This window comes from Pistacia vera, unplaced genomic scaffold (genome assembly GCF_008641045.1).
Source record: "Pistacia vera cultivar Batoury unplaced genomic scaffold, PisVer_v2 Contig74, whole genome shotgun sequence".
In the NCBI taxonomy this organism is placed as follows: domain Eukaryota; kingdom Viridiplantae; phylum Streptophyta; class Magnoliopsida; order Sapindales; family Anacardiaceae; genus Pistacia; species Pistacia vera.
Window position 1 is genome coordinate 143,524 of NW_022196601.1, and position 27,337 is coordinate 170,860.

The 27,337-nt window shown below is 31.1% G+C and overlaps 2 protein-coding genes across 3 annotated transcripts in view; both read right to left on the reverse strand.

Moving 5' to 3' along the window:
* Nucleotides 1–3,643, reverse strand: part of LOC116115448 (E3 ubiquitin-protein ligase WAV3-like) — a 38,555-nt gene extending 34,912 nt beyond the window's left edge. The window contains exon 1 of the mRNA XM_031401603.1: nucleotides 2,938–3,643. Coding sequence (XP_031257463.1) covers nucleotides 2,938–3,177 — 240 coding nt within the window. The 5' untranslated portion in view covers nucleotides 3,178–3,643. The remainder of the gene's footprint in view (nucleotides 1–2,937) is intronic.
* Nucleotides 3,644–10,932: 7,289 nt separating this feature from the next.
* Nucleotides 10,933–16,924, reverse strand: LOC116115441 (synaptotagmin-3-like). 2 transcript variants are annotated; one of them, XM_031401593.1, is made up of 12 exons: nucleotides 16,667–16,924; nucleotides 14,769–14,867; nucleotides 14,567–14,617; nucleotides 14,370–14,493; nucleotides 13,721–13,839; nucleotides 13,510–13,611; nucleotides 13,330–13,404; nucleotides 13,121–13,197; nucleotides 12,287–12,536; nucleotides 11,744–12,124; nucleotides 11,371–11,499; nucleotides 10,933–11,283 (listed from the first exon to the last, which is right to left on the reverse strand). In XM_031401593.1, the coding sequence occupies exons 1-12, from the start codon at nucleotides 16,775–16,777 to the stop codon at nucleotides 11,155–11,157; spliced, it is 1,647 nt and encodes a 548-aa protein (XP_031257453.1). In that variant the 5' UTR covers nucleotides 16,778–16,924; the 3' UTR covers nucleotides 10,933–11,154. The 2 variants fall into 2 exon arrangements, with proteins under 2 accessions (XP_031257453.1, XP_031257454.1); XM_031401594.1 differs by lacking the exon at nucleotides 16,667–16,924 and having other exon boundaries at nucleotides 14,567–14,630; nucleotides 14,769–14,929.
* Between the last annotated feature and the right edge of the window lie 10,413 nt (nucleotides 16,925–27,337).

Genomic DNA, 27,337 nt, shown 5'->3' on the forward strand with positions numbered 1-27,337 from the left:
AAGAATGGTTAAAAAGATGAAAAGAAAAATTCTTCTTCAACTTCAGAGCATTTAGACCATAAGAAACACCAGCTTAAAGACAATATATCAGAAGACAGACCTAAAGAGCCACAACTTGACAGTCATATTCACCTAAATGCAGGTATTAGGGGATTGACAAAGTTAAATAACCGAAAATTCAAAGTGAAGCTAATGCTATACAAAGAAATGACATCTAACAAACAAGTCGCCTAACCACGGATCCGAATGCATCAGTAATCCAAGCTTAAAACAAAAACTATTTGCAGTGAAGTCCGATCCATTGCTGATAACATAAAACCTCAGATTTAAAAACTAATGAACAACTTCAGACTATTTACTGAGCATATTGCAATCAAACAAAAATGAAGTAACATTCCAGAAATTCAATGTGTTTAGAAAAAAAAATGTAACAACTGCTTCTACTTCCTTCAAAATCAAACAGCAAAAATGTGCCTGTGGATTCCCTTTCAAGTGAATTTTATACACTATCTTTCATTCCATTAAATCTAGTTCTTCTTTTTTTTTTTTTTTTTGTATTTATCTAAATAAGCCCTCTATGGTTCAAAAAAAGGTCTTTTTTTTTTCAATTTATAAGAACAGAGGACGGAGATTGATCTCCATTCAAGGGAATGACTAAAATTTCAACACCGAATCCATTTGATGAGTGAAATTAGACTGTATTGTTTAAAAGTGGATGAATACAAATGACCAAAATAATTCATTCATCATTTCAAATCAGCAATAATAAATAGATGAAACAGAAGAACATTTCAACTAAGATTTAGACCATGTGAAACACCTGCCTGAAAAAACTAATATATCTAAGGGCCAAAATTCCATCTAAAATTGGAAAACAAAAGGACAGAAAATCGTCAACTCAGACCATAAAGAGCCATAAATTTACAGTTACATTCACGGAATGCAGATATGTAAAGGAACCGAAAAAGTTGAATAATGACCACAAATACATGTAAGATGAAGAGTGCGACAAACACAGGCAAGCCGTGATATGTACATAGTAAAGAGTGCGCAAAAACAGGCAAGCCGTGATAGTGAACCAAACTTATTGCTTCTAAAGCAAAAAAATTAAAGCATGGAGAAGAAGACTGTTGAATTAATCGCTTTTATATCACAGCCCCCACTGAATAGAGAAAAAAAAAAAAAAAAAAAAAACCAATTCATAAATAAAAAAATGAAAAAAATCCCAATTCCTATATCGGTTAACGAACATTTGATCACAGAAAAAAAAAGTTTCCTTTTATGACAAATGCATACATTTTCACAGAGAAATTAAGAACCCAAGAACGATAATTCGATAAGAAGAGATCACGAATAAATATTGATGTTTGTTACCTCAACTTCATCAGGCTTAGAATAAATAAGAAGAAGAATCCCACCAAGAGTCCAACAGGAATGCCAATAACAAAACGAAATTCCCAGGAACTACTCACAAATCCCATTTGCCCTTAAACGTTTTTTGGAAGAACTCAAAAAAGGTGCATGAAACGAAGGGTTAAAGACGAATGCAACGAAAGAAATGAAGAAAGTATTTTAAAAGGGTGACGAGAGCGTCTAAGAAAAAGTTTGCTGCTTAGAAAACGTAACGAAGACACTGTCGTAATGAAAGCGCCAAAACGGGGCGGAATCTTCTTAGATTTAAAGTGCGAATAAACTAAAATGATTTAAAAAAAAAAAATCACCCTTAAAACTATGAAGACGTTCAAGTACGCTGTCATAGTGTCATGTCACAGTTTTGCGTTGGTTTGTAATGGCGTTTATGATCTTGCCTGCAAGTGTTTCTTCATTAAAACACTAAATCTGATGGAATTTTAATCGGATTTTGATTAAATAGATACTTTAATGAGTTATACTTAATTTATTGTCCATTTTAAAGGAGATTTCTGGTAATTTATATAATTCTTTTAGCACTAGCAAGAGTTTGATTTGCTTAAAATTAATAAGTGATTATGTAGATACAATCTATTGTAAGTCATTCTTTCTATGAAATTTTTATTCCTCTTAAAAAGAATAATATTATATAAACTATTTGGGTAGTCGGGTGAAGCGATAAGGACTTAAGATTATTAAAAAAAAATTGAGTTAATTGCATTCGGTTGTAATAGATGGGTGATCACTAAAGAAATTTACCAATTTTCAATTCAAAACCCAAGAATAATGATACGTGTAAACTGTTCGAAAACCCTGTCACCAAAACAAAACTGATAATATATATATCTTAACAACATCGTAAATTTACATGGGAAAGAGTTAATACATTGTTCTCTAAGATTTTGAAATAATAGAAATCATCTTATGGGTAATTCCTAGATTGGTACGACTGAGAAATTTCATAGCTCTTTCATTTGTCTGAGTCTGCAAGAAAGGCACTAAAACGAATAACTTCTGAAATCCTCACAGTTTGATTTTTATGGGAAAAAAGTTGAATATAGATCAAAAAATATATATATATATATATATATCAAAAAAAAAAAAAAAAAAAAAACCTGATTTTTCGTACTTGTAATTAATAAATGGAAAATATCCATTCAGCTAAAAGCCTAAAACTGAAATGATAAGCTGGGTAATTAGGCCTAATTAAGTTTAGGCTCTCATTATTCTGATAAAATAAAAAACCCGAATATTCAAAGCTTCAAATTTCCTTTCCTTAAATTCAATAGCAAAGCTATGAAAAGAAGATTAAAAATAAGTAGAAAATAGGTCATTTAATTCTATTTTATAAGCAAGAAAACACATTCACAGATCAAAGACATGCATGAAGACAGGCCCATCAATTAAAAACAGTTCATTTTCTTTAGTTTCTCCATTTTCTCAGCAACCAAACAAAGCAGACGCAAAGAAAATAGTTATCTTGAAAAAGCAATAGCTTTAAAACTAAAAACAATAAAACAAACAAACCTTGGAGGATTTGCTTCCACTCTTGGACAACCTTAAACCGTGAGAAGATGAAGTTGCTGTCATAGGGCGAGGACTGCAGGCGTCCCAATTAGCAGGAGATAACAAAGCAGCACTAGATAATCTCTCACGTGAATCATCAACTGAAGAAGAAGGCGGTGGTGATTCATCCAAAGTCTTTGGTACATACACACAAAGATTCAACCCCAAAGCCAACTTAGCTTTTCTCCATTTACTTCCCATTTTTTTGTTTTGTTTTACCTCCAAATGAGAAATGAGCTGCAAACGAAGTAAAAATGAAGAAAAAAAATGGGATCTTGAGGAGATTTTGGTACTGGGATTTTTAGTTTGTTTGTTCAAGATGGGTTCTTGGAATGAGAGAGATAACGTTGAAATGGCCTAATGGGGTTAATGGGGTCTTTAACAAAAGTTAAAATGGAACACGAAAACCAAGAGAAGAGTGAGAGAGAGAGAGAGATCTAATGGAGGTCTCTTTTAGAGTGTTTGTTTATTTATTGGTATTGTAATGAGAAATGTGTATTGGGGAGAGAGCAAGAAGGTTTCAAAATGTCAAAGAGAGGGACTGAGTCGCCATAGGAGAAGACTAGAGCGAGGAGCTAGTGTTGTTGGCCGCCATTGTAAGAGAAGTTGAAAGCTTTGACCTTTGCTTGTTGAGGTTTGAGTTGAGTTTTTAGTTGTAAGAGAGAGAAGAACACATGATAACATGAATTAAAAATAAATAAAAAAGCACGTTTTGGTTGAATGAGAAAAAGCTATTTTTGCTTTTTAACAATTATGCTGCTTTCCCTTTCTTTCCTGTTTTTACCCTTTCTTTTCCTTCTATTTTCATATTTCCAAATTTATTCCATTTATTTATATGTATTTGGTTATTCCAACATTTCTAACATATTTGGAAATTAATAAATACTTTATATATTTGGTTGTTCCAACATTTCTAAGAAAATAAACCTTTTTTTTTAATATTTATCAAATTTCATTATTCATGCATGTCATATTATATAACTAATATGGTAGGTTTTTTTTTAATGACCGAATATGTTTGGGTCAGCTTATATGCACCTTAACTAATTCTTTGAAACTCTAGAACTATCGGTCAGGTAAAAGCTCTAGTGGCTATTTCTATTGCAACCGAGGAAAGATTCAAACTCAAAATCTCTTAAGAGGTACAATCAAGAGTCTATCGAATCACTCGACTACTCAAATGTAATTAACATGGTAGGTCATACAATTAGTTTTTATTTTGGCCCACTCTAACAAAAATTTCTAGATCTGTTACTGATACATTTTATATATTTTAGAGTATTTTTTTTATTATATAATTTTCATTAACCACCTTTTAATCTGGTGTAATTGAGACCTATATCATATAATAATAAAATTTGTAGCATTATTGAAAATTGAATTTGGCAAATAATAAAAGAAAGATTGTTCAAAAATTCACAACTAATAACATTTGTTAGCTATAGTTTAATTTGAAATTTGAAACATTCTATTGCTTAAATAAATATGATGTTCTTCTTTATTAAAATGGATGACATTATTTAGTGGTAGTGGGTTGTTGTCAAATCTCTCAAAAATCACTTTCTTTTTAAAACATTATAATAAATTAAATGTTTGCTGAGTGGGATTTCTTTTTTATTGAGAGACTCATTATACGTTTGAAAAAATAAAAAATAAAATGTTGATGTATGATGATGAGATGAATGGGATGGACCCCATGATGGTAGATGATGATGAATGAAGATGAATGATTTTGTAGAGGAGCATGAGTCAAAATGGTGGGATTTTTATAATCATAAAAAATATTTGGTTCCACATGAGATGATGATGATAAGAATGCCACACGTGCACATGATCATCACATGTCAACTCCTTTGACAATTGTTAGATCCTATTCCCATCACATGAGCTGGATTCATTTTCATTTTCTTTTTATTTTTAATTAGTTTTTAATAAGATATGATGTTCTCTTTCTTGTTATTTATTTTAGATTTATAATTAGGAGCAAGATTCTTTAGCTTTTACCTTAAAAAAAAAAGAAATATAATCGGCAATCGAGTAATTAGGGGTTTTACAACCACTCCTTTCAAGTCAAATTTCGATCAATCTCAACCATCAAAATTCAACATGTTACTACCAAAAGACTTATCGGTCTCTCCTCTTTTAAAGTTCCAATAACATTGATTGAGTTTGATCTCTTTTTTCCATTGGAATATAAATTTGGATAGTAAAATAGTATTTTAAAAGTCTATGGATCAAAAAGTGTCATTAAACCATTATTTGAGTGAGAAAAAGTCATTAACTCTTTGTACTATGATAAATTAAAACAAGGTAATGATATACTTAGATAAAACATTTTGAATTTCCTAATTAACATATAAATAAAAACCCAAATTAGATTATATATTTTTTTTTTATGATTAGAGTGTTCGGGCCAGTTTGCACGCACTTCAATTAATCTTTGAGCCTATTGAATACCCTACAAACTCATTGTTTTAAGATAAGTCACAATTGTGATAAGTGATGTCAAGGTTCAGAACCAAAAAGTCAATGAAGAAGATCATTCTTGACCGTTAGACCAACCCTGTGAAGTTAATTAGATTAGAATAATGCCACGGACACCGATAATTTGCATGGAATTTTTGTACTGACGTACGTGGCATCCAGTTAAACGCAGCCACATTAGAGACAATATTCGTCTTTCGTGAATAAACGGTCGTCCAATAATTATGGATGCTCGTTTATATTTGATGGACGATTGTACATTAGAAATGGACGATCGTCCACCAATCTGGACGAATTCTTATACCAAAATAACAATGGACTCTCGTCCATATTATATGGACAAGGGTCCATTTCCTATGGATGGGTATCCACCTCGAATGGATATCCATCTATAATTTAAATTATAAAAGAATAAGGATGGACACCCGTCCATATCTATTTTCAATAATAATAATAATAATAACATATTAAAAAATGCATGAGTATTTATTGGTCTCTTATACGGGGAAATACAGAGCTTTAGACTTTAGAAGTCAAATGATGCTTTTGTTTCACACGAAATTCATTGCTGGCCTGCAAAATCGAAATAAATCAATATACCATTTACCAACATAAGAATATGTCTGTAATCTAAATGAGAAGCAAAACTAAAATATTCAAAATAATCAATACCTTGGTATCTGTATGCCAATGAACGATCGTCCATATTTAATAGACAGCCATATCATATGGACAGACATCTATTATTATATTTTTAAAAATTTATGGGTGGGCATCCATTTGAAGTGGATACCCGTTCATAGGAAATAGACTCTCGTCCATATAATATGAACATGAATCCATTGTTATTTTCATATGAAATTAGTGAACGGTCATCCATTCGTAATGAACGGTCGTCCATTAAATATGGACGGGCGTCCATAATTGTTGGACGACCGTTCATTCACAGAAAACATATTTTGTCTTTAACATGATCGCGTCTGACTGGATGTCACGTCCTTCGGTGTAAAAAATGGTAGCATTATTGATTAGATTATATTATTCATTCAATAATCTTTCTTAAAACAAGTCAACAAGGAATGATTATCTTTAAATTTACATTTTGTGAAACATTATTAATTTTTTTTATTTTTTTTTTTAAGTTAGAAACTTCGAAATGTTGACATTTGAATTGACTGTATATTTATCTTATATTTTTAAGACATGATAACAATATACAATAAAATTTTGAAAATATCTTCAGGACATTTCGAAGTGGAGTGACAAAATATTCTATATATATACGTTGAATTGTCCTCCCACGTAGTTATTAAAAAGGTTGAACTTTTAAGTATGCTCAATTCATGATATTTATTAATAACAATATATATATTAAATGAATGACTTTTCTAGTTTTCTAAACCTCTATGAATATATTAATGTCCTCCATTCGTTTAAATACCAATAAATAACTTGGATACGTGTGCATATTTGTAACCTTTTGTTTTGATAATCTCACACAAAACGTTGTTCTAAGAACCCCCAGAAGCCCGCCCTCAAAATTATCATTCAATGGTCAAATTCTACCCACATTGAAATCTTCAAAATATATAGCCTCTATCCTCTGAGTTTAGATATATTTAAACAACAGTTGAATAGATTCACAAGTTTCCAGCAAGTTATGGAGTTATTCAAGATAACCATGCTCATACTTTTCTTTGAAATTGAAACCTACTGAATTGACCTGACTTAGTCATCATATTTGCCTCAAAAGTTTCCATGAAAATTAGGGTTTATATTTAGTTTCATATTTAAGGTTATCTCATCAATATAAAGTGGTGTATTAAATGTTTGTTTAATGGATTTGATAAGAGTTAAAAGAGGGTTTGATTAGTAAGAGAATAAGTTCAAATCTATTGATTATGGGCAGGCACTAACAATAAATGGAAGAGGAGGGTTGAAGGAGAAATAAAGAAGGATTCTAGAGAATTTAAGTAGTGTGAAAAATGGACCATTTCAAATCATTCTCGAGTCACCAATGGAAGAGAAGAAGAATTGCTGAAGTTGGGTCCAGGATGTATGCATTATTTGTAGAATAGTAGAGGGCACATATTCATGGAATTTGATTCTTCTCTCCATGAAAAATACTACTACTACTACTACTACGACTACAACAACATTTCTTTATCACAACATATTCAGTGGAGATGGAATTTTTCATTGCTTTCAAAAGTTTCATGTTGGAGCATCAAAAAATTATAGTTCAAACTTCAAAGTGTATATCACAACATATATCAAAATCTTACATATATGCATGTATATGTGCAGTAAATACGAATGAAAACTGATCATCTAAGATGAGTTATAAATCAAAATGCTTTGTTATATAAATTACATGTATATTTTGACATTATTTTATATATAGGGTTCATGAGTGATTACATTTTTTTGGTCTGAAATTTGATTTGACGTTATTTTATATAATATGGTTTATGGGTGATTACATCTTTTTGGGTCTGCAATTTAAAGAGCAAATGTAAGTGTGTGTGTATATATATATATATGAACTCTGCATATAAATAAAAACAGATAGTATGAGATAAGTTATAAATTAAAACGTCTTATAAGTTATGGTTTATGGGTGATTATCTGAAATGTAAGTTTTTCATTTAAAAAAAGAAAAAAGAGAGTAAGAAGAAGATGATGATGATGATGATGGAGATGAATGATATGGTGGGTATGAGTGGGGGAGATTGGTATACCCACTAACTTTCGATTTACTAACTTAAAAAGACAACCTTTTAAAAGGTGGGGGGAAAAATGTTCTATCTTTTTAGGATTGGAAAAGTTATTCCTCTCCCCACAAAACATCAACAAGCTAGGAACCAAACAAGCCTGTGACTTCCTTTTTAAAGAAAGAAAAAAAAAAATGTTTTACTCCTCTTTTGAGAGCACACATGCTTCACACAACTTGAGAGAGAAAGAGAAAGAGAGAGCAATAATGATGAGTGCTTCTCTTGAGTGGAGATCCATTAACAAAAGAATTTTCGTAAAAACTCCTTGATGAATGAAGAGGATAGGATTCCCTCTAAATTTGCCAGACTTTCTGCCCAAAGTCAACTACAAAGCTGTCTTCTATTTTTATAAGGCATATGAACTTCTCTTATTGTGCTCCCCACTTAACATCATCGAGATGTCTTCTTATTCCCTGCTTTTACCATTAATAACAAAAACAAAAATCTGTAAAATTGAAATATCCAAATCCAGGATTTAATGTTAGATGTGAAATACGTTTATTTTCTTGTTATCTAGTTGTATTGCAACAAGATACGGTTAGAAATAGCTCCATGTTAGAGTTGTCGATCCCTTCAACAATAAGGCAGTTTAAGCTTTTTCCATAAAGAACCGAATGATTTTTCAAAGTTATTTATTTATTATTAAGTTTGGGTTTAGGAATATGAATACTTGTAATAGTAAGGTTTAGTCTTTTAAACTTAATATATAAACATATTTTTCTTTTGTATAAGTATGATAGAAAATTATGCGACAAATTACATTGACTGTAAATGAGAGAGGTGAGACAGTATTACAATAATATTGACTCTACTAAACGTAATCTGTTAACTGGATAAACCATGATAAGATTTGATATCTCTCATCCGTTTATGTTTTGTTTGGATGGGTCACTAAACATTAAAAACTTAGATTTAGTTGTCAAAGATAGTGTTTAGAGCATAAATTATGTTCCTAAACTTTGGTGGTGGAGATAATTAAAAATTAATTAAAGAATGATAATATTCTTTGAAAGATACTATTACGAGAAGAAGGGAAATCTTAAACAGGGAACAAGTAGCTTTTACAGAAATATGATGTCACATGTATTGATGATGATCATGATCATGATCATCACCAAGTCAAACCTAATCCATGCACTTTGTGGGCTCCATTTTTATTTATTTATTTATATATCATCTCCAGCAATTTGAGTATGCTTATGCTTTTTCTTTTTGTATATTATTACTATTTTCTTTTCATAAAAGGAAATTTATGATTGTGTGCATGCATGTTGTATTTAAAGTGAAATCTATGTAAAAAATTTGCATAACTGACTCCTCCAATCAGAATTCTTGTGTCTTAATTAATTTTATTTATTTATTTATTTTTATTTTACACTATTTTGTTAAAATAAATAGAAAATAAGCATAACTGTGTGACAATATTACCACCCTTGGGTAACACAAGTGGTAGTCGCCTAGCTGGTAGGATGAGCATTAGGATGTCTGGTTAAAGGCTTATGATCTCAGGTTTGAATCTCTTTAGCTCCCAAGATTTAAATAGGAGTCGTGATGATGGGTTATTGCGTTAATCTCCCTCAAGAATTAACGATTTAAATGGGGAGCCATGGCGGGAGATTGTTATACTAGTCTCCTCTGAGGATTAGCTGAAGTACTCTAAAGGTGACCTAGACACCCTACTTATAAAAAAAATAAAAGTGTGACAATATTACAACTTTATCGACTTAAAAATGTTATAATTAGGGACCAACCTACTTATATATGAGTGGGGGCTGGTGACCCTCTCAAGAAAAAGATTTCTTTAATTTTATTTTGATTAGACTGTGTTTGTATTAATATTTTTAGATTTAACCTCATTAATTTACTTTATCATATTTTATATTATTTTATTTTGAATTTACCCCCCTAAAATTAATTTGTGTCCACCAACTTGTTATTAATAAATAATAATTAAATCTATTTACTTCTATAAGATCCAATTATATTAAACTCTTAGAATTCACTAATGATACTATCTACTATCTAGTAACTATATTTTCTTGAAACTGATTAAAATTATAAAGACTAAGATTGAAACAATCGGTTACTTCAATCATCATGTAGTCATGTACTGCCCTTTTAGGTTATGGGCCGAACCTCTTACGTTAAATTGACCCATGTCCAAGCCCAGTTCAGGAAGCCCAAAACAGTCATAACTGCGGGCAATTAAGACATATTGTTTTAAAACCCGACCCGTTGTGAGATCTAGTAAGATGACCGGGTCACGGGTCGACCAGTTTAACCGATTGGACTGATGACGTTAACAATAATTTTATTTTTGAAAAATTTAATTAATCCCTTAAATTTAGTATATAACAAAAATACCCTTAAAATATTTTATTAGTCCCTAAAATTTGTATTTATTACAAAAATACCCCAAAAAATTACCAATTAATCCCTAAACTTTTGATATATCTCCAAAACACTCCTATAAAATTATTAGTCCCTACAAGTTTGAAATATTACAAAAAAAACCCTGAAACCTGAATAGGACCAGAGAAGTTGCCAGGTCCCGATCAGACCAGTCCGGGTTTTAATTCTTAACTGCCAGCAGTTATGATTGTTTTGGGCTTAATTTAAGAGCAAAACCAAACTATGCACAAAATTTAGAATTGAAATACGTATGCAAGACAGTATATGTATCAATTATCATAGTACTTTAAAGACTCTATAGAAGTGCCAAAATTTCATCATTTGAATATTTCGATTTATGAAACAAATTCTAATGTTTTTGAACAGCTTTCTATACAAATGCAGTATCTCCTGATATTCAACCTTTCCCAACAAAGAAAAGAAATAACTACACTTTGGAGTTACAACATTTACCATCATCCTACCCCTCAGATTTGTAGTTACATCCCATTTATCTGCATATCTTTTCTCATATCGTTGTCCACTTTATCTCAACATGTATAATGCCATTCTTGGAATTGATTAGATGGTATTTTTCATTGATGCGTCCATTGTGCACAACATCAGTAAGATTAATTTCTACATATCCCAGTGATTCCTGCATAAATAGAAGATGGCTTTAATTTCGAGCTTAGTAAAAAATATGTAAAAAATATACTAGGTAAGATTGAGAGTGTCATGCTACCAGTGCTCGAAACCTAAAGCCTGTCCGCTTACTCATAACCTCAATATGGATCTTCTCATGTAAAGGAGCATCCTCAAGCATAAACTGGAACTCTTCGTTCCATAGAGGGTTACGATTTTTTTTTATCAGCTGCAGAAATGAAAATGTGCTTAGCCAAAAAATATATCTTTAACTGAACATCCAGCTGAGTTTCTCAACAGGACTGCAGCTAACAGAAAATTCAACTCAACCCGAAATTTATTTTACTAAGCATATGGAGGAAGCAAGAAATATCAGTTCTATAAAACATGAATATCTGATTGATTCTGGGAAAGTAGTCACAATATAACATACAAGTGAAAGGTATCGGTATATATTAAGAAAAAAAGTTCACCTTTGTTTTCTTTTTTTCTCCTCTAAAAAGGACTAAAGTGTAAGGATTGTTGTGACGCTCCCCTTCTACGTCTTCAGCTCCTTGGACTATAACTGAAAGTAAACCTGCTCTGCCCAAGGTCTCCTGATTCACATTGAACGACTGATTAATTCCACTATCCATTGTGCTATATTTCTCTGATAGCGCAGTACTGAACTTGCAGCTGTCTTCTCTAAAAGGTACATAGGTAAGCTCAACTACAATTTGCCCTCTATGACTCTTGTCTTTAGGATCAGTAATATTTGTGTGCTTGAGCAAATCTAGAGTAAATTCTTTCGTCTCATTTGGTGTAAGTACTTTTAGGGGAACCAATTGCATTCCCAACCTGTCATGTCTGCCAACCTGTGAATATAAAGCCGAAGAAAATATCCTCAGTATAACTAGACTCCAATAGATTATTCATGAGAAACTTGAAAGAAAACGAAATCTTTGTCGACACAACAAATACTGATTTTTTTTCTTTTCCCTGATTTTTAACAGCAACAAAGTGGATAAGGGAAAAACCTTGTCCCAGTCAAATACTTGTAATTGAAGGACTTGAGATTGGGGTTCCTTCACAAGAAGCTTGAAGTTTTCGTTCCATTCAGGATTTAAGTTCCTCTTTTTGATGGTGGTTTTCTTCGATGGTAGCCTCTCCCCAGTTAGGCTGAGTTTGACATAAGGATCAGACGTTCCAAGAAAGTCCTTCTTTAAGAGTTTCATAGCCCGCGCAACCTTCACACGTAGTATCCCCACAGGCTTCTTTATGGCCATACTAGACAAAGATGACAAAAGTATTTATCAGAAAAATAAAAAAATAAAGATAACATATAAGAAATCCGGTTAGTTTGCTCTCTATTTTACTAGCCTTCATTACTTCACTTCAGGGATTTGTTACTTGCATGAATCCCTTGTAAGGATTATGCACTTAAACTAGACTAAAAGCTAGCTATTGGCAAAGGTACAACCTCATTTCCTTAAACTTTCCAGCCTCACGTCTACAGTTTGACTGTGACTTGGCCTCTGCCACATGGCAGGATCCTGGCCCACCTGACCAACAGGCCTTAAGCTAGAAGGAGGTTATTGCATAAACAGCTCTTGAAGTTTGGTTTGTTTATGAACTCAATGGAAAGATCCTTGTATATAGTTTTCCAAGTCTACACAAAATCTGATAGCTTAATTTCACAGAATTCATGTAAAAAAATTTTAATTTTATGAAGGAAATATCTAGATCTTTCTTGAATGTAACACATTATTCCTTACGTCTAAAATTTTAAATTATAAATAAGGAAGGCATGAAACCTGTAAATTCAAGCACCATTAGAAAACAAAAATGTTTAATCATTTAATAAAACTTACGCTGAATCATCAAGAATTGGTATGTCAAGTGTTTGGGGCCAAAGGTAGAGGCTTGCAACATATTTCTGAATAGATTTCTGCAAGAACCGAGAACATTGGTTGATTCTTAACCAGCCAAAAGTAAGCACACATAACATCCGCAAACAACCAAATTTAAAATATATATTTAGACCCAATCCCTACCCAAGAGAGAATCACCAGTTTAGCACCTGAATGAATTGATAAAGGCCAGGTATTGACATGATGTCCCCTCCTAGTACTTTCACTCCAAAATCTACGTGTGGCTGCAATCAATGAAAAAATTATCATACAAAATGCACTAATCCATTCACTTTGAATTACAACAGAGATAGAATCAACACCTTGAGTGAAAAAAGAGATTTTCTTACCTTCTCCATCAAAGACACTGCAATTTTTCCAAAGCACGGAAAGGTAGGAACAAGAGGTTTCAAAGTTAACCGAGGTGCCGCAAATATTTGCAAATCCACTAACTGAGAAGAAGCAGAATCAATCTCGTGAAAGAAACATAATTTCTTGATATTTATAGGAACTAAAAATATTCATTCTTCTGTTAATATTTTGTCCTTAGACTCTTCTGACCTGAACTGTAATTTGGAAAGACAACAATTTTATCACCAAAACCATGTTGGGATTGCCAGCCAATCTCATTGCTGGTTCCATTACTAGCTCCTTTTCATTGGTCTCATAGACTCTGATACCTGAAATATTGTATAAGTAAACTTAAAATGAAATGCAAAAGAAAGGAAGTGCCAAGTCTTGCTAGCATCCTGTATCTTTGGGAAATTGAAATAAATAACTCAAATAAGTAGATCTGCTCTTCCTACATATGCTTTAATCAAGATTAAGCATAAAATTGTTATGAATACTTGATTATTTATGTATGATTCTAGATTGACAGCATATGTTTCCATTTCTTTATCTTGAACTTCCAACAGTAACTTTCCAGAGATTCTTAAAAATTACATCAACTGAATCCTAGAAAACATTCAATGTGGCATATGAAATATCAGCATATAACATCGTGAGTGAGCAGATACTTATGATATTAGCAAATAACTGCAAAATTTTGTGAGGTTTTAAGTGAATAGAGGCCTGTGTCATAAAGGTTAGAACTACCCTGCAGTCTAATAATCATTGTTTAATAAAAGAAGACAATTCAGTTTAACAAACATGACTAAATGTTAACTGGACTTAGTAAACATCACAAAATAAATCTTGCAGAACTTACCATGAATGGTTGGAGGTAGAGTTCCAAGAGTTAAGTTCCTAAACTCAATGGCTTCTATCTTGTACTTCCCAATGTACTCTGCAAATATTGGCTGTGCCGTGTTTCTAATTGTAGAACAAATTGCCTGTGCATTAAAATGAACTCAAGTTTAATATAATCACCAATAGGATGTGAACCATTTGAGTTGCGAAACCCACCTTATCAAGGTAAGGCCACATATCAAAGAGAAACTTGTTTAACCAGTCTACCTGTATAATCACACTAATATAGTCAATGAGTTACCAGCTTCAGGATATAAAGTAAAAATTATACGAACATGAGAAATCAATTAACAGTAACAATGGATAAGTTGAAGAGTGATTTTGTCATTAATCATTTGCGTTAAATTGCAGTACTTACTCGATCAAAATCAGGACTCTTTATCCATAATGGAATGTCAGGTAGCAGTTCATACAAAGGAATGTTATCCAACTCAAGAAGGGGCTTAACCTCTGGATCCTGCATCAGATAATCCAAGCTTAAAACAAAAAGATTTTTGCAGTGAAGTTTCATCACCAACAACCTAAAATCTCAGATGTACAATTGCTAATGACAACAGTCAAACAAAAAGAAGTAAAACTTCTGCCAAGTTAATAGTTCACTGTTAAAGAAAACAAATTACAAGACCAAATTTAAAAAAAATTAAAAAGCCTATGAGTTTCCTTTGCAGGTGAAACGTGCTACCCTGTCTTTCATTTCATCCAAAAAAAATCCATTCTGGTGCAAAAAGGGGAATTTCTGTCAATTTCTAAGATACAAAGCTGAAAGAGGTTATTCTCCATCCAAGGGATGACCAGATGCCTCCAGTGACTCCATTTCATGAGTGGAAATTGGATGTATATGTTTTAATAGAAATTCAAACATACTAAATCCTACATTCATTTTACGCAAGAATGGTTAAAAAGATGAAAAGAAAAATTCTTCTTCAACTTCAGAGCATTTAGACCATAAGAAACACCAGCTTAAAAGCAAATTATCAGAAGACAGACCCTAAAGAGCCACCAACTTGACAGTCATATTCACCTAAATGCAGGTATAGGGGATTGACAAAGTTAATAACCGAAAATTTCAAAGTGAAGCTAATGCATACAAAGAAATGCATCTAACTCAACAAGCGCCTAACACGGACCTGAATGCATCAGTAATCCAAGCTAAACAAAAAACATATTTGCAGTGAAGTCCGATCCATTGCTGAACATAAAACCTCAGATTTTAAAAACTATGAACAAACTTCAGACTTTAATTACTGAGCATATTGCAATCAAACAAAATGAAGTAAACATTCCAGAAATTCAATATGTTTAAGAAAAAAAATTGTAACAACTGCTTCTGCTTCCTTCAAAATTCAAAAAGCAAAAATGTGCCTGTGGATTCCCTTTCAAGTGAATTTTATACACTATCTTTCATCTCTAAATCTAGTTCTTCTTTTTTTTTGATTTATCTAAATAAGCCTCTATGGTTCAAAAAAAGGTCATTTTTTTTTCAATTTACTATAACGAGGACGGAGATTGTCTCCATTCAAGGGAATGACTAAAATTTCAACACCGAATCCATTTGATGAGTGAAATTAGACTGTATTTGTTTAAAGGTGATGATACAAATGTCACAAAATAATTCATTCACTCATTTCACAGCAATAATAAAATAGATGAAACAGAAGAACTATTTCAACTAAAGATTTGACCTGTGAAACACCTGCCTGAAAAACTATATATTCTAAAGGGCCAAAATTCCATCTAAAATTGGAAAACAAAGGACAGAAAATCGTCAACTCAGACCATAAAGAGCATTAACATACAGTTACATTCACGGAATGCAGATATGTAAAGGAACCGAAAAAGTTGAATAATGACCACAAATTCATAGTAAAGAGTGCGACAAACACAGGCAAGCCGTGATATGTACATAGTAAAGAGTGCGACAAACACAGGCAAGCCGTGATATGTGAACCAAAACTTATTGGCTTTCGAAAAGCAAAAAAATTAAAGCATGGAGAAGAAGACTGTTGAATTAATCCGCTTTTATATCACAGCCCCCACTGAATAGAGAAAAAAAAAAAAAAAAAAAAAAAACCAATTCATAAATAAAAAAATGAAAAAAATCCCAATTCCTATATCGGTTAACGAACATTTGATCAGCAGAAAAAAAAAGTTTCCTTTTTATGACAAATGCATACATTTTCACAGAGAAATTTAAGAACCCAAGAACCGATTAATTCGATAAGAAGAGATCACGAAATAAATATTGATGTTTGTTACCTCAACTTCATCAGGCTTAGAATAAATGAAGAAGAAGAATCCCACCAAGAGTCCAACAGGAATGCCAATAACAAAACCGAGAATTCCCAGTAAACTACTCACAAATCCCATTTGCCCTTCAACGTTTTTTGGGAAGAAGCTCAAAAAAGGTGCATGAAACGAAGGGTTAAAGACGAATGCAACGAAAGAAAATGAATGAAAGTATTATTAAAAGGGTGACGAGAGCGTCTAAGAAAAATGTTTGCTGCTTAGAAACGTAACGAAGACACTGTCGTAATGAAAGCGCCAAAAGCGGGGAAGAATCTTCTATATAGATTTAAAGTGCGAATAAACTAAAAATGATTTAAAAAAAAAAAATCACCCTTAAAACTATGAAGACAGTTCAAAGTACGCTGTCATAGTGTCATGTCACAGTTTTGCGTTTGGTTTGTAATGGCGTTTATGATCTTGCCTGCAAGTGTTTCTTCATTAAAACACTAAATCTGATGGAATTTTAATCGGATTTTGATTTATAAATAGAATTTACTTTTAATGGAGTTCATACAACTTTAATAAAATATTTATTGTTACCATTTTAAAGAAGATTTCTGGTAATTTATATAGAATTCTTTTTTAGCACTAGCAAGAGTTTTGATTTGCTTAAAATTAATAAGTGATTATGTAGATACAATCTAATTGTAAGTCATTCTTTCTATGAAATTTTTAATTCCTCTTTAAAAAGAATAATATTATATAAACTATTTATAGGTGATCGGGTGAAGCGATAGAGATTTTTTGATATATTATTTAAAAAAATTTGAGTTTAATTGCCTTCGGTTGTTAATAGAGGTGAATAACCACTAAAGAGTTTATCCAATTTTCCCAATTTTCAATTTCAAGACCTCGAAAAATTAATCGAAATACGTGTAAACTGTTCTGAACAATCCTGGTCACCAAAACAAAACTGAATAATATTATATATCTTAACAACATCTCAAATTTTATATGGGAAAGAGTTAATACATTGTTCCCTAAGATTTTTGAAATAATAGAAATCATCTTATGGGTAATTCCTAGATGTTACAATAAAACGATAGGAGAGCATTTTAATAAAAAATTTATTTACTCATAATAATGTAAACGCTAACTATTCTTTACTGGTAGGTTTTTTATTTTTAATTATTTTATAAACCTCATGGAGATTTTGTTATTACATTGAACCTCAAGGGTTCCTTGTAAATCTATTCCTAATAATATATGAATAAATATTCCACCAGATGAAATTAGATTGCAGATTTCGAAATGTACATTTTTCAAGCTTCAAATTTCAATGCAAAGACAAGAGAGAAAGAACCAAAATATGTTTGGTAATCTAAAATCAATTAACAGAGGAAACTTCGGGCCAGATATGTCCAAAAAAAATACATAGAAAAATCTTGCTTTATTTTACTTATCTTTTAAGCTTTAACTTTTTATAAAGTTATTTAAAGGGTGTTTTGTAAAATACTAGGATGTTAATTAATTTTATAACAAAGATTGATTAAGATTTAATTTGGAGTGAGAAGAAAGGGACAAGTGGAAGTGGGTAGTGTTTATGATAAGCTACGTTACAAATTGGAATGGGGGCATTCGGCAGATTGACAAGGAGTTGGCCAACTAATTTTATAATATTAGTTGGACATTAAGACTTTGATTTTTTATTTTTTATTTTTTATTTTTTTATGATCAGAGTGTCCAGACAAGCTTACGCGTACTTCAACTAATCTCTTAAAACCTTGAAACTATCGATTGAGTAAAAGCTCTAGTGATCACCCCTATTAACATCCAATGACAGACTCGAACTTAGAACCTCTTGAATAATACACTAAAGAGTCTTTATCAAACCATTAACTACCCAAAGGTAGTTTAAGAATTTGATTTTATCAATTAACCAATCACACAAATCAATTTCCAAACTCTACCGTATGCTTTGGAAATTTGATATGGTCACCTATGCTTTATATTATATATGCAAAGAGAAAATCTATCTGACAATATTTCTGGTGAAAGATTTGGCAAGTTAGTCATTGTCCAGTATAAGCCATTACTAGATAAATTTCACTGGAACCAGAACAGTTCATTTATAAGAGAGAGATATATATATATTATGAAACTATATGTTTGGATCTTAAATTTTGTATAGTTATTTTTGGTCCCTACAAAAAAAAATTATGTAGGAAATTACATTAAAGAGGGATAACAGTGAAACTTTTAAAAATAAGGGAGTCAAAATATACTTTTAAAAATAAGGGAGTCAAATTCACTTTTAGGTGATGAAATTGAAATTTTTATTTGCAAAATTTCAAAACGTCCATCAAGGCCTGTGCTCCGACCTATCATCAATCTCCGTCAATGAAATTTGTGATCTAACAGGAGTAAAGCGACAAAACGACTATAATACCCTTTACTGTTTAACTTTGTAATTTTTAAAGAGGTCGAATTACAATTTCCCACCAAAAAATTATTAAATGTATTTTCACCCTAGTTTGGTAAATATTAATTTTGGGGTTAATAAATTAAAAAAATTTAGAAAAAAAGATAAGGTCAATTATAAATTAAAAAATTCCTAAAAAAAAAAAATCAGTTGGCTGAAATATTGAATATTTTTTTCACATTCTTATATTTTTGAATTTTTTTTTTTTTTTACAATTTTTCAGTTTTTTTTTTCCTTTTTTCAGAAATTATTTTATAAAATTTATATTTGAAGATATATTATAAATGAAAAGTTTTTTGTATTTTTTTTTATAGAAACATATATACTTAAGTGAATGCTCGATTTTTTTATTACATATATTATTATAAATGAAAAGTTTTTTGCTTTTTTAATAGAAACAAATATACTTTTAACTGAAACCTCCGTTTTAATGGTACAAATTGAAGATAGGGTGTTTGAGTGACTGTTTCCCAAATTGGTGAAAACGGTATATGTTTGTATTTTAGGGGTGTAAGTGACATTAACATATAATATAGATTGTGCCGAAAAGAATACCCTTTCCCCGTTAAACTAACGCAAATTTAAGGATGGATGGAAGACGATTTTATTTTTAAAAAAAAAAAAGTGTAAGGGAAAATGTACATTCACCAAACTTAATGGAAAAATGTGATTCAGCCTTAGTTTGGGATTTTTAAGTTATCGTTAACAAAAATAATTTTTTTAATACATGTGCCTTTCAAAAATAACATACGGTAAATTATACATATTAATATGATAAAAGACAGTGGAAATGGATACCTAAAAGTAGGGGCAGACTGAGCCCTGAGCTAGCCTCACATTTAAAAAAAAAAAAAATTGCTTATATAGGCCCACCAAAAAATCAGTATAAAGTATATATCCAAACCTACCTTTAGATTTAAAAAAATAAGAATTATTTAACATATATCCAGATCCACAAAAAACTTTCTATTAATATATATATTACAGAGTAAGACCCACATCATATTAAAAGTTTAAAACTCTCTTGCTCTTCTCCACGACTCCACCATTTTTTATGTTTTATCCACAAAATTCCGTACTCTCCATTCTCTTCATGTATTGTTTAAAACTTTTGAAGACTGAAATTGTTGAAGCAACACTTAAGGTGCACAATTAGCTCAGTTTTTTGTTTTATCAGTTTTAGGTATGTGTATCGCCCATTTTAATTTAGTTTTTTTGGAGGTTTTTTATTCTATATTGATGGAAAAAGCGCATCTTGTGAGTTTGTTTTGTGTTTTGTTTCTAGAATGTTCATGCTTTTAATTAAACCTTAACTATATTTATGGATGTATTTTCACTTTTCACCCACCATTCTATATTTCGTTTAGTTGCTCGAAATTATTAAGGAAATTTGAATTATTATCTATGTTTATACCAAAAAAATTCTCTTTTTTTTTATTAATTCATATAAAAATCAACGCAACGTTCGCTTGATTTTAGTTTTGGTTGACTTTAGCTTAAGGTAGGTTTGATCAAAATCACGAAAAATTTATATTATAATCTTTGGAAGCAAAAAAAAAAAAAAAAAAAAAAAAATGTAAAAGGGAAGAAGAATGTTGGAATAAGAAAATGTGTGGAATTTTTTTATTGTAATTGCTGTAAACTCTTTGATTATATTAGATTTAAAGGATCGCTAGATTTCTGTAGTTTTTTGCTCTCTTCACATTAAGAGGGTTTTCACGTAAAAAAAATTTCATGTTTTCCTTGGAATTGAATGTTATTGTCAACACATTTGTTCAAGATTTTGCTTTCATATATTTATTCAAGTAAGAAAATATATATTATTGCATTATTTCCTTTCAGGTTTTTCATATTGTATTATTTCAGTGTTTAAAGTTTGGTATTTTTAAAATTTTTCACTAATGTTTGGCAAACAATAACAGAGCCACAGAGACCCTCCTCGACAAAAATTCTGGGTTTGCCACTACCTAACGTAGAAATTATACATATCAAATGGTCCAAACTATAGATAGAAATAAAATTTGGTGTGAGAGTATAATACACAAAGAAATTATGCTTGAAAGATTGGATCTGAGTGCATTTAAATTTAATAAATAAAGCTTCAGCAAAGCCATTTATTGATTGATGGTATGCTTTGGAAAAAGTGATTATTCTGGCAATTTTATTAATTTAATCAAATTCTGAATTCTTTTATATTTTTCTGGGTAGTTCTTGCAGAAGATTCTTGTTTTTGTCTCTCGAAGTATTCAAAACGAAAACAGGTTCTATTTGGCCATGGTTATGCAAAATGTCATGCTAAAGAGAGAAAAATAACAATTTCATCCCTGAGGTTCGGTATACTTTAGTTTTATAAAGTCTTCAGCAACGTTTTGGCCTATCATTTTTCAAACCCAGAAAACCAAAATGTTACTAAAAATTTATAAAACTAAAGTTACTTGTATCAAACATGTATCATGCTGCAATTGACCGTATTATTAAAAGCTTTAGAATAATATTTGAATAATAATTTTCATTTTCAAATACAATCCAACTACAATCTAATTTTTTGGATTATATGATCGTTTAAAAAACTGTTTTTGGTATCATAAACCAACCAAATTGTCCTGGAATATTCTCAATGTACTTGTTGTTAATAGGATAATCACTAGAACTGGTACCGATGACGGATGTTAGTGTCTAGGTTTTAGGATCCTAGAGGATTAATTGAAGTATACGTAAACTTGTTTGAATACTCCCGATCATTTATATATATTTATATACAAAAGTAATGCTACAGACATTGAAAAAATACACCGAAATCGTTACCGGCCTACGTGTAACACGCCTTCATTTTTTTTACAATTTTTTTCTAGTGAACGGCCGTCCATCAAATTTGGACGGTCATTCATACATGGACGCCGCCATATTATATGGACGGGGTCCATATACAAGGGACGGGCGGCCCATTTAAAGGACGCTGTCCATAAATAAATTATGAAAAAAAAAAAACTTTGGGACGGCCGTCATAAATTATGGACGACATCCTTACGTTTGGACAGGCATCATTCCTAATGGACTTCTTGAGAAAGTTCAATGTATATCAATGCGTGATGACGATGAACAACTCGAATTTCTTGTTGAATGAGTTGAAATAAGAATCCAGTAAAGAAGAGATTTATTTTTCAAACTTCAAGACTTGGGTCAAAGATGATTTTTATATTTATGGTCATCTTATGAAATAATTATTTACTAAAATATTTAGATATAAATATATAATAAACAAGCAACCCATATGGTCTAATGTGGAATATATAATATTTTTTTAAATAAAAGAGTCTTCTTCATTGACACCACCAAAAATAGTCTTTCTTGATCACTGATAAACTTGATGAATCAGAACTATCATTAATGTCATCAACTACTATAAATGAAGGTAGTAGTTTTTCAATTCTTTGTGGTTCACGGAATCGGAATTCAACAATTAAGTCCACATACTTAGCCTAAAATTAGACTCCATTTTTTTTCAACAAGAAACTTCTTATAAATATATTATAAAATTCTACAACCGTATTATATACGCCATTCTCTTATATTCTATGAAGGAATTAAAGAGAAGACTTTTGGGCCTTTTCTATTCTTGATATTTTTGATGGGCCAAAATTGGGCCGGTTGTGTCATCTCAAAATGGCCCTATCACAAGAGAGTATCTAAATTCATTAAATAAAAAAAAAAAAAAAATCTTTTGAGGTATTGCAATTTCGACTTAACTTAGCTTAGGGGCAGTGTTGTAATTGGAAATCATGGTTGACTATTTTGTTGTTTAATTATATTTGGAAAAGAAAATGTTTATATATCTATTGATTATATTGTTGACTTTTTTTTTTTTTTACATTTATGGACCTTAAAAACAGTTAAATTTCGGCAGACAGTTCTACCAACAGATATCCCATTAATTATTCCCTTGCCCCAGTGGGCCTGCAAAAATTAGAAGGGAATGATTTAATAGGAGGAGACTTCCCCGTACTTAAGGTTAAACAAAATGATAAGTTGGTACCTAAAAGATTTTAAAACGATAAATAGGTACTTTCTATCATGTTCTGTTAGTGATTTTCGTTTGATAATAGTAAAAAGACTAAAATACCCTTAAAAGTTTAATATTTTAGTTTTTTATAAATTTAAAAATTTCTAAAAAACTCCATAGGTTTGCTAATTTGACTAAATACTCTAATATATAAAAATTTTATAAAATAACAAAAACACCCCCGTCACCCGCAGTGCCAGATTCCGGCCACCACCGCCAGAATCTGGCTGGGAAATTGTCTTACGACACAAACCCGTCAGATCTGTGTCGTAACGCATCGATCTGGCCTTTTCCGACCAGATCTACGTCTGGCCTTTTCCGACCAGATCTACATCTGGCCTTTTTCGGCCTCGACGGCCAGATCTGGCCTTTTCCGGCCAGATCCTCCACGGATCTGGCCAGAAAATGCCAGATCGAAGTGTTACGACACAGATCCGAAGGGTCTGTGTCGTAACACAATTTTCCAGCGAGATTCCGGCCTTGACGACCAAATCAGCCACGGATCTTGCCGGAAAATGTAAGATCTACGCGTTACGACACAGATCTGATGGGTCTGTGTCGCAACACAATTTTCCGGCCACCACCGGCGGGTGGCGGGGGTGTTTTTGTTATTTTATAAAATTTTTATATATTAGAGTATTTAGTCAAATTAGCAAACCTAGGGGGTTTTTTAGAAATTTTTAAATTTATAAAAAACTAAAATATTAAATTTTCAAGGGCATTTTAGTCTTTTCACTATTATCAAACGAAAATCACTAACAGAACATGACGGAAGATACCTATTTATCGTTTCAAAACCTTTTGGGTACTAATTTATCGTTTCGGTAAACCCTGGGTATGCGTAAATCGTTCGCCTAATTTAATTAAGTAAGTCATTCAATTGTTGTCATAAACCAATAATTCATATTTCTTTCTTCTTCTGATACATTAATTACATACTAATTAAGAGATTGATTAAGGCACCGTATCCTTGCTAACTGTTGTATATTGACATTATAAAACTATAATATATATGCTTAATTCTACCTGTTTTTAAGAGTTGGTAATGATACTGATCGAGCATTGTAACGTGTACGTTGACCATATGATTTGGTAGCTATAATGTATTGTCAGCCAAAAGCTGGTTTAGGGTGGCCTCTTCCCTTTTATGTTAGAGTCTGATTTTGATGGGGAAAATACCATTTCCATATATAATGATCAGCCAGAGAGATATATATTAACATATAGAAAACATTACATCCATCAAAACCAGAAAGCTAAACATATGAATGGTAGAAGTGAATGAAAATCTGACAATCTGTGCACCCACCGGCCTCTATATATATATATATATATAGATAAATGGTGAATAAATTAATAATCTTAGAGGTCCTGAAAAAAGGCCAAAGGGTCCGATGTTATTGTTTGTGAAGGAAATAATTAGTTTGATTAATAGTTGAGAGGGTGTAGTTCCTAACAGTCCAGTGCATGCATGCATTCCTACCAGTATATTCCTTTTTTATTTTATAGGTTTAGAGAAAGTTGACAGACGCCTCGTGCACACAGGCGTTTCAGCCACCTTCGTATTTTACCACTTACCAGTCTTAAGTATATTTGTATCTACGTTGTTGGATGTTGACCTTCAATGCTTTTAATTTTGTTGCTATACGCTAATTCATTTATCTGGATCCTCATTTAATGGAATTGGGAATTCATCAAAAGGTTTTCCAACAAATTAAAGCAAAAACACTTGCAATCTGTTCAGAAAAGAACGCTAAGCAGTCAAAATCCTTTCGCTTTCTTCTCATCTATTGGTAAATCCAAACTCGTATGCGTTTGTGATTTGTGAGTTAATTTCTTGTTTGTTTGCGTAAAGAAACCAAACATATATTTAATTTTAAGGAAACTTATTAAGGGATATATAGCACGATAGATGATATTTTATTTGATTTCAATTATATTAATTACATATGTATATATAATTTTATCATGCATAATTTAAAAATAAAAATATAAATTATTAGGGAACATATATTATGCACAATTTTAGAAAATAATTAAAAAAGAACAAAAGAATAAAATTTGTGTGTATATTAACCACCCTTGGGTGGTCGAGTGAAATAAAAGAGACTTTTAAGTGTATTATTCAAGAGGTATTAAGTTTTATTCCCCTCGATTACTAATAAGGGTGGACATTGAAGGGTTTACCCCATTGTTAACTTTAGATTCTCAGAGAATTAGTTGAGATGCCCACAAACTAATCCGAATACACTCTCGATGATCGAAAAAAAAAAGAAAAAAAAAAAAAAACTTCTATATATTTTTACAATATATCGCAGCTGGATCATATTACTGGACATTTCCATTTCTGCTTTACTGATATTATTAAAAACGCCAAAACCAACAAACTCTTGAATGAAAAATCGTATGAATCATATCCATCAATGATAAGTTATTATTTGTCCAGTATAGAGCCCCAGTTGGCTCTATTAATTAGCTTATTTCGATTTGATGGGATCGAATATTTTTTCTGCGCCAGGTACAATTTTGGATATTTGCTAAATATTTGTGCTCAAAATTAATTGTCGTAACACATCACATTTATATGTGCACTGTAAATGAAAATCAAATTGCTTGGAAGAATAGCTTCTTTCGATTTGATGGGATCGAATATTTTTTCTGCGCCAATTACAATTTTGGATATTTGCTAAATATTTGTGCTCAAAACTAATTGTCGTAACACATCGCATTTATATGTGCACTGTAAATGAAAATCAAATTGCTTGGAAGAATTATTGTCACTGCAACTATTATGTACTTGTTGTAATAGCTCTTTTTCGTCGTCATAAACCCGAGTTGGGAGAGGGTTATTATACCTTGACGAAAATTACATCGCCATAGGTGCAACGTGCAAACCTATAAAGCCCTGCGTCGAGAGAGAAACCTTATGTTAACATCTAACGTCTATGTCAGAAGAAAAAACCCCGTTAGGTAATCACAATTTTCCTTTGGTGATAATTCTTTTAAAATATATATACGCACCAGTGATATGTTTCATAATAATCACCAAATTGATTCATAAAAAACTAATAATTGTTAATGTTGATGTGCATACCTATAAAGGGTTTTATAATTATATATGAACCATCTCTCATCAGTATGTTTTGGCATTACACACATAATTAATTCGAAAACCTAAAATCTTTAGCTAGACCCAGATAATATATATATTTATTTATATTTTATCTTCTTTAAAATGATAGAAAGCATTTATGTGTCCTTATCATTAAAATTAGGTGAAACAATTCCACAAATAAGATACTTGTGATTGATATAAAGGCCAGTTTGTGTGTTTAATTAATAAATTAATTAATTAACACAGAAAAACCCGGGAGACCAAGAATGAAAAAGCAGGTCTAACTATAAGTGGTTATCAATAATTAATTTATTTTAGTGACTGTTTCAATCACCTGGGTAGGTGAAAGCACTTCTACACCAAACACAAGTTTAATTTAAATATAAATATTTGAAAAAAGAAATAAATTATTTTTTATATTATATGATATCTTTTCAATGTAATTGTAATATATTTGGATAGGAAAGAGAAGTTTTGAATAAGGATAAAATTAATTATATATTATTTGATGTTTCTAAGTTCCCTATATTATATATATTTTTTGATTAATTAATAATAATAATAATCAAGATTTCAACCCTAATATTTGAATCCTTATTGATGAAACACAAAATAATTAACTAAAAAAGATTATAATGATAGTGATTAAAAAACGGCAATTAGTTACATGAGTTTATTAATATAAATGACCATTTCAATTTTGAGTCATAACTTTATTTATTTATTTATTTTTTTTTTTTTGACTTGGACCAATAAAATATAGAAATATAATTCTATTTAAATCTCTTGAATTTCTAATTGGGTTCACCTACCCTACGTATACTAAATTTACAAACAAGTTGTGGTTGGTGGTGAGCATGACTTGTGTAAGCTCTCACCAACCCCCAATTTTGTTTTTATTTGTTTGTTTTTGTTTTCTATGTTTTTCTTGTTTTCAATTTCAAGGATTTTTATGTAGGTTTGGATTATTTGATAACCTTGACAATGTCAACTTCCATGGCTGAAATTTTTTGTCAATATTTTCAACAAAATATTGAGACAAAA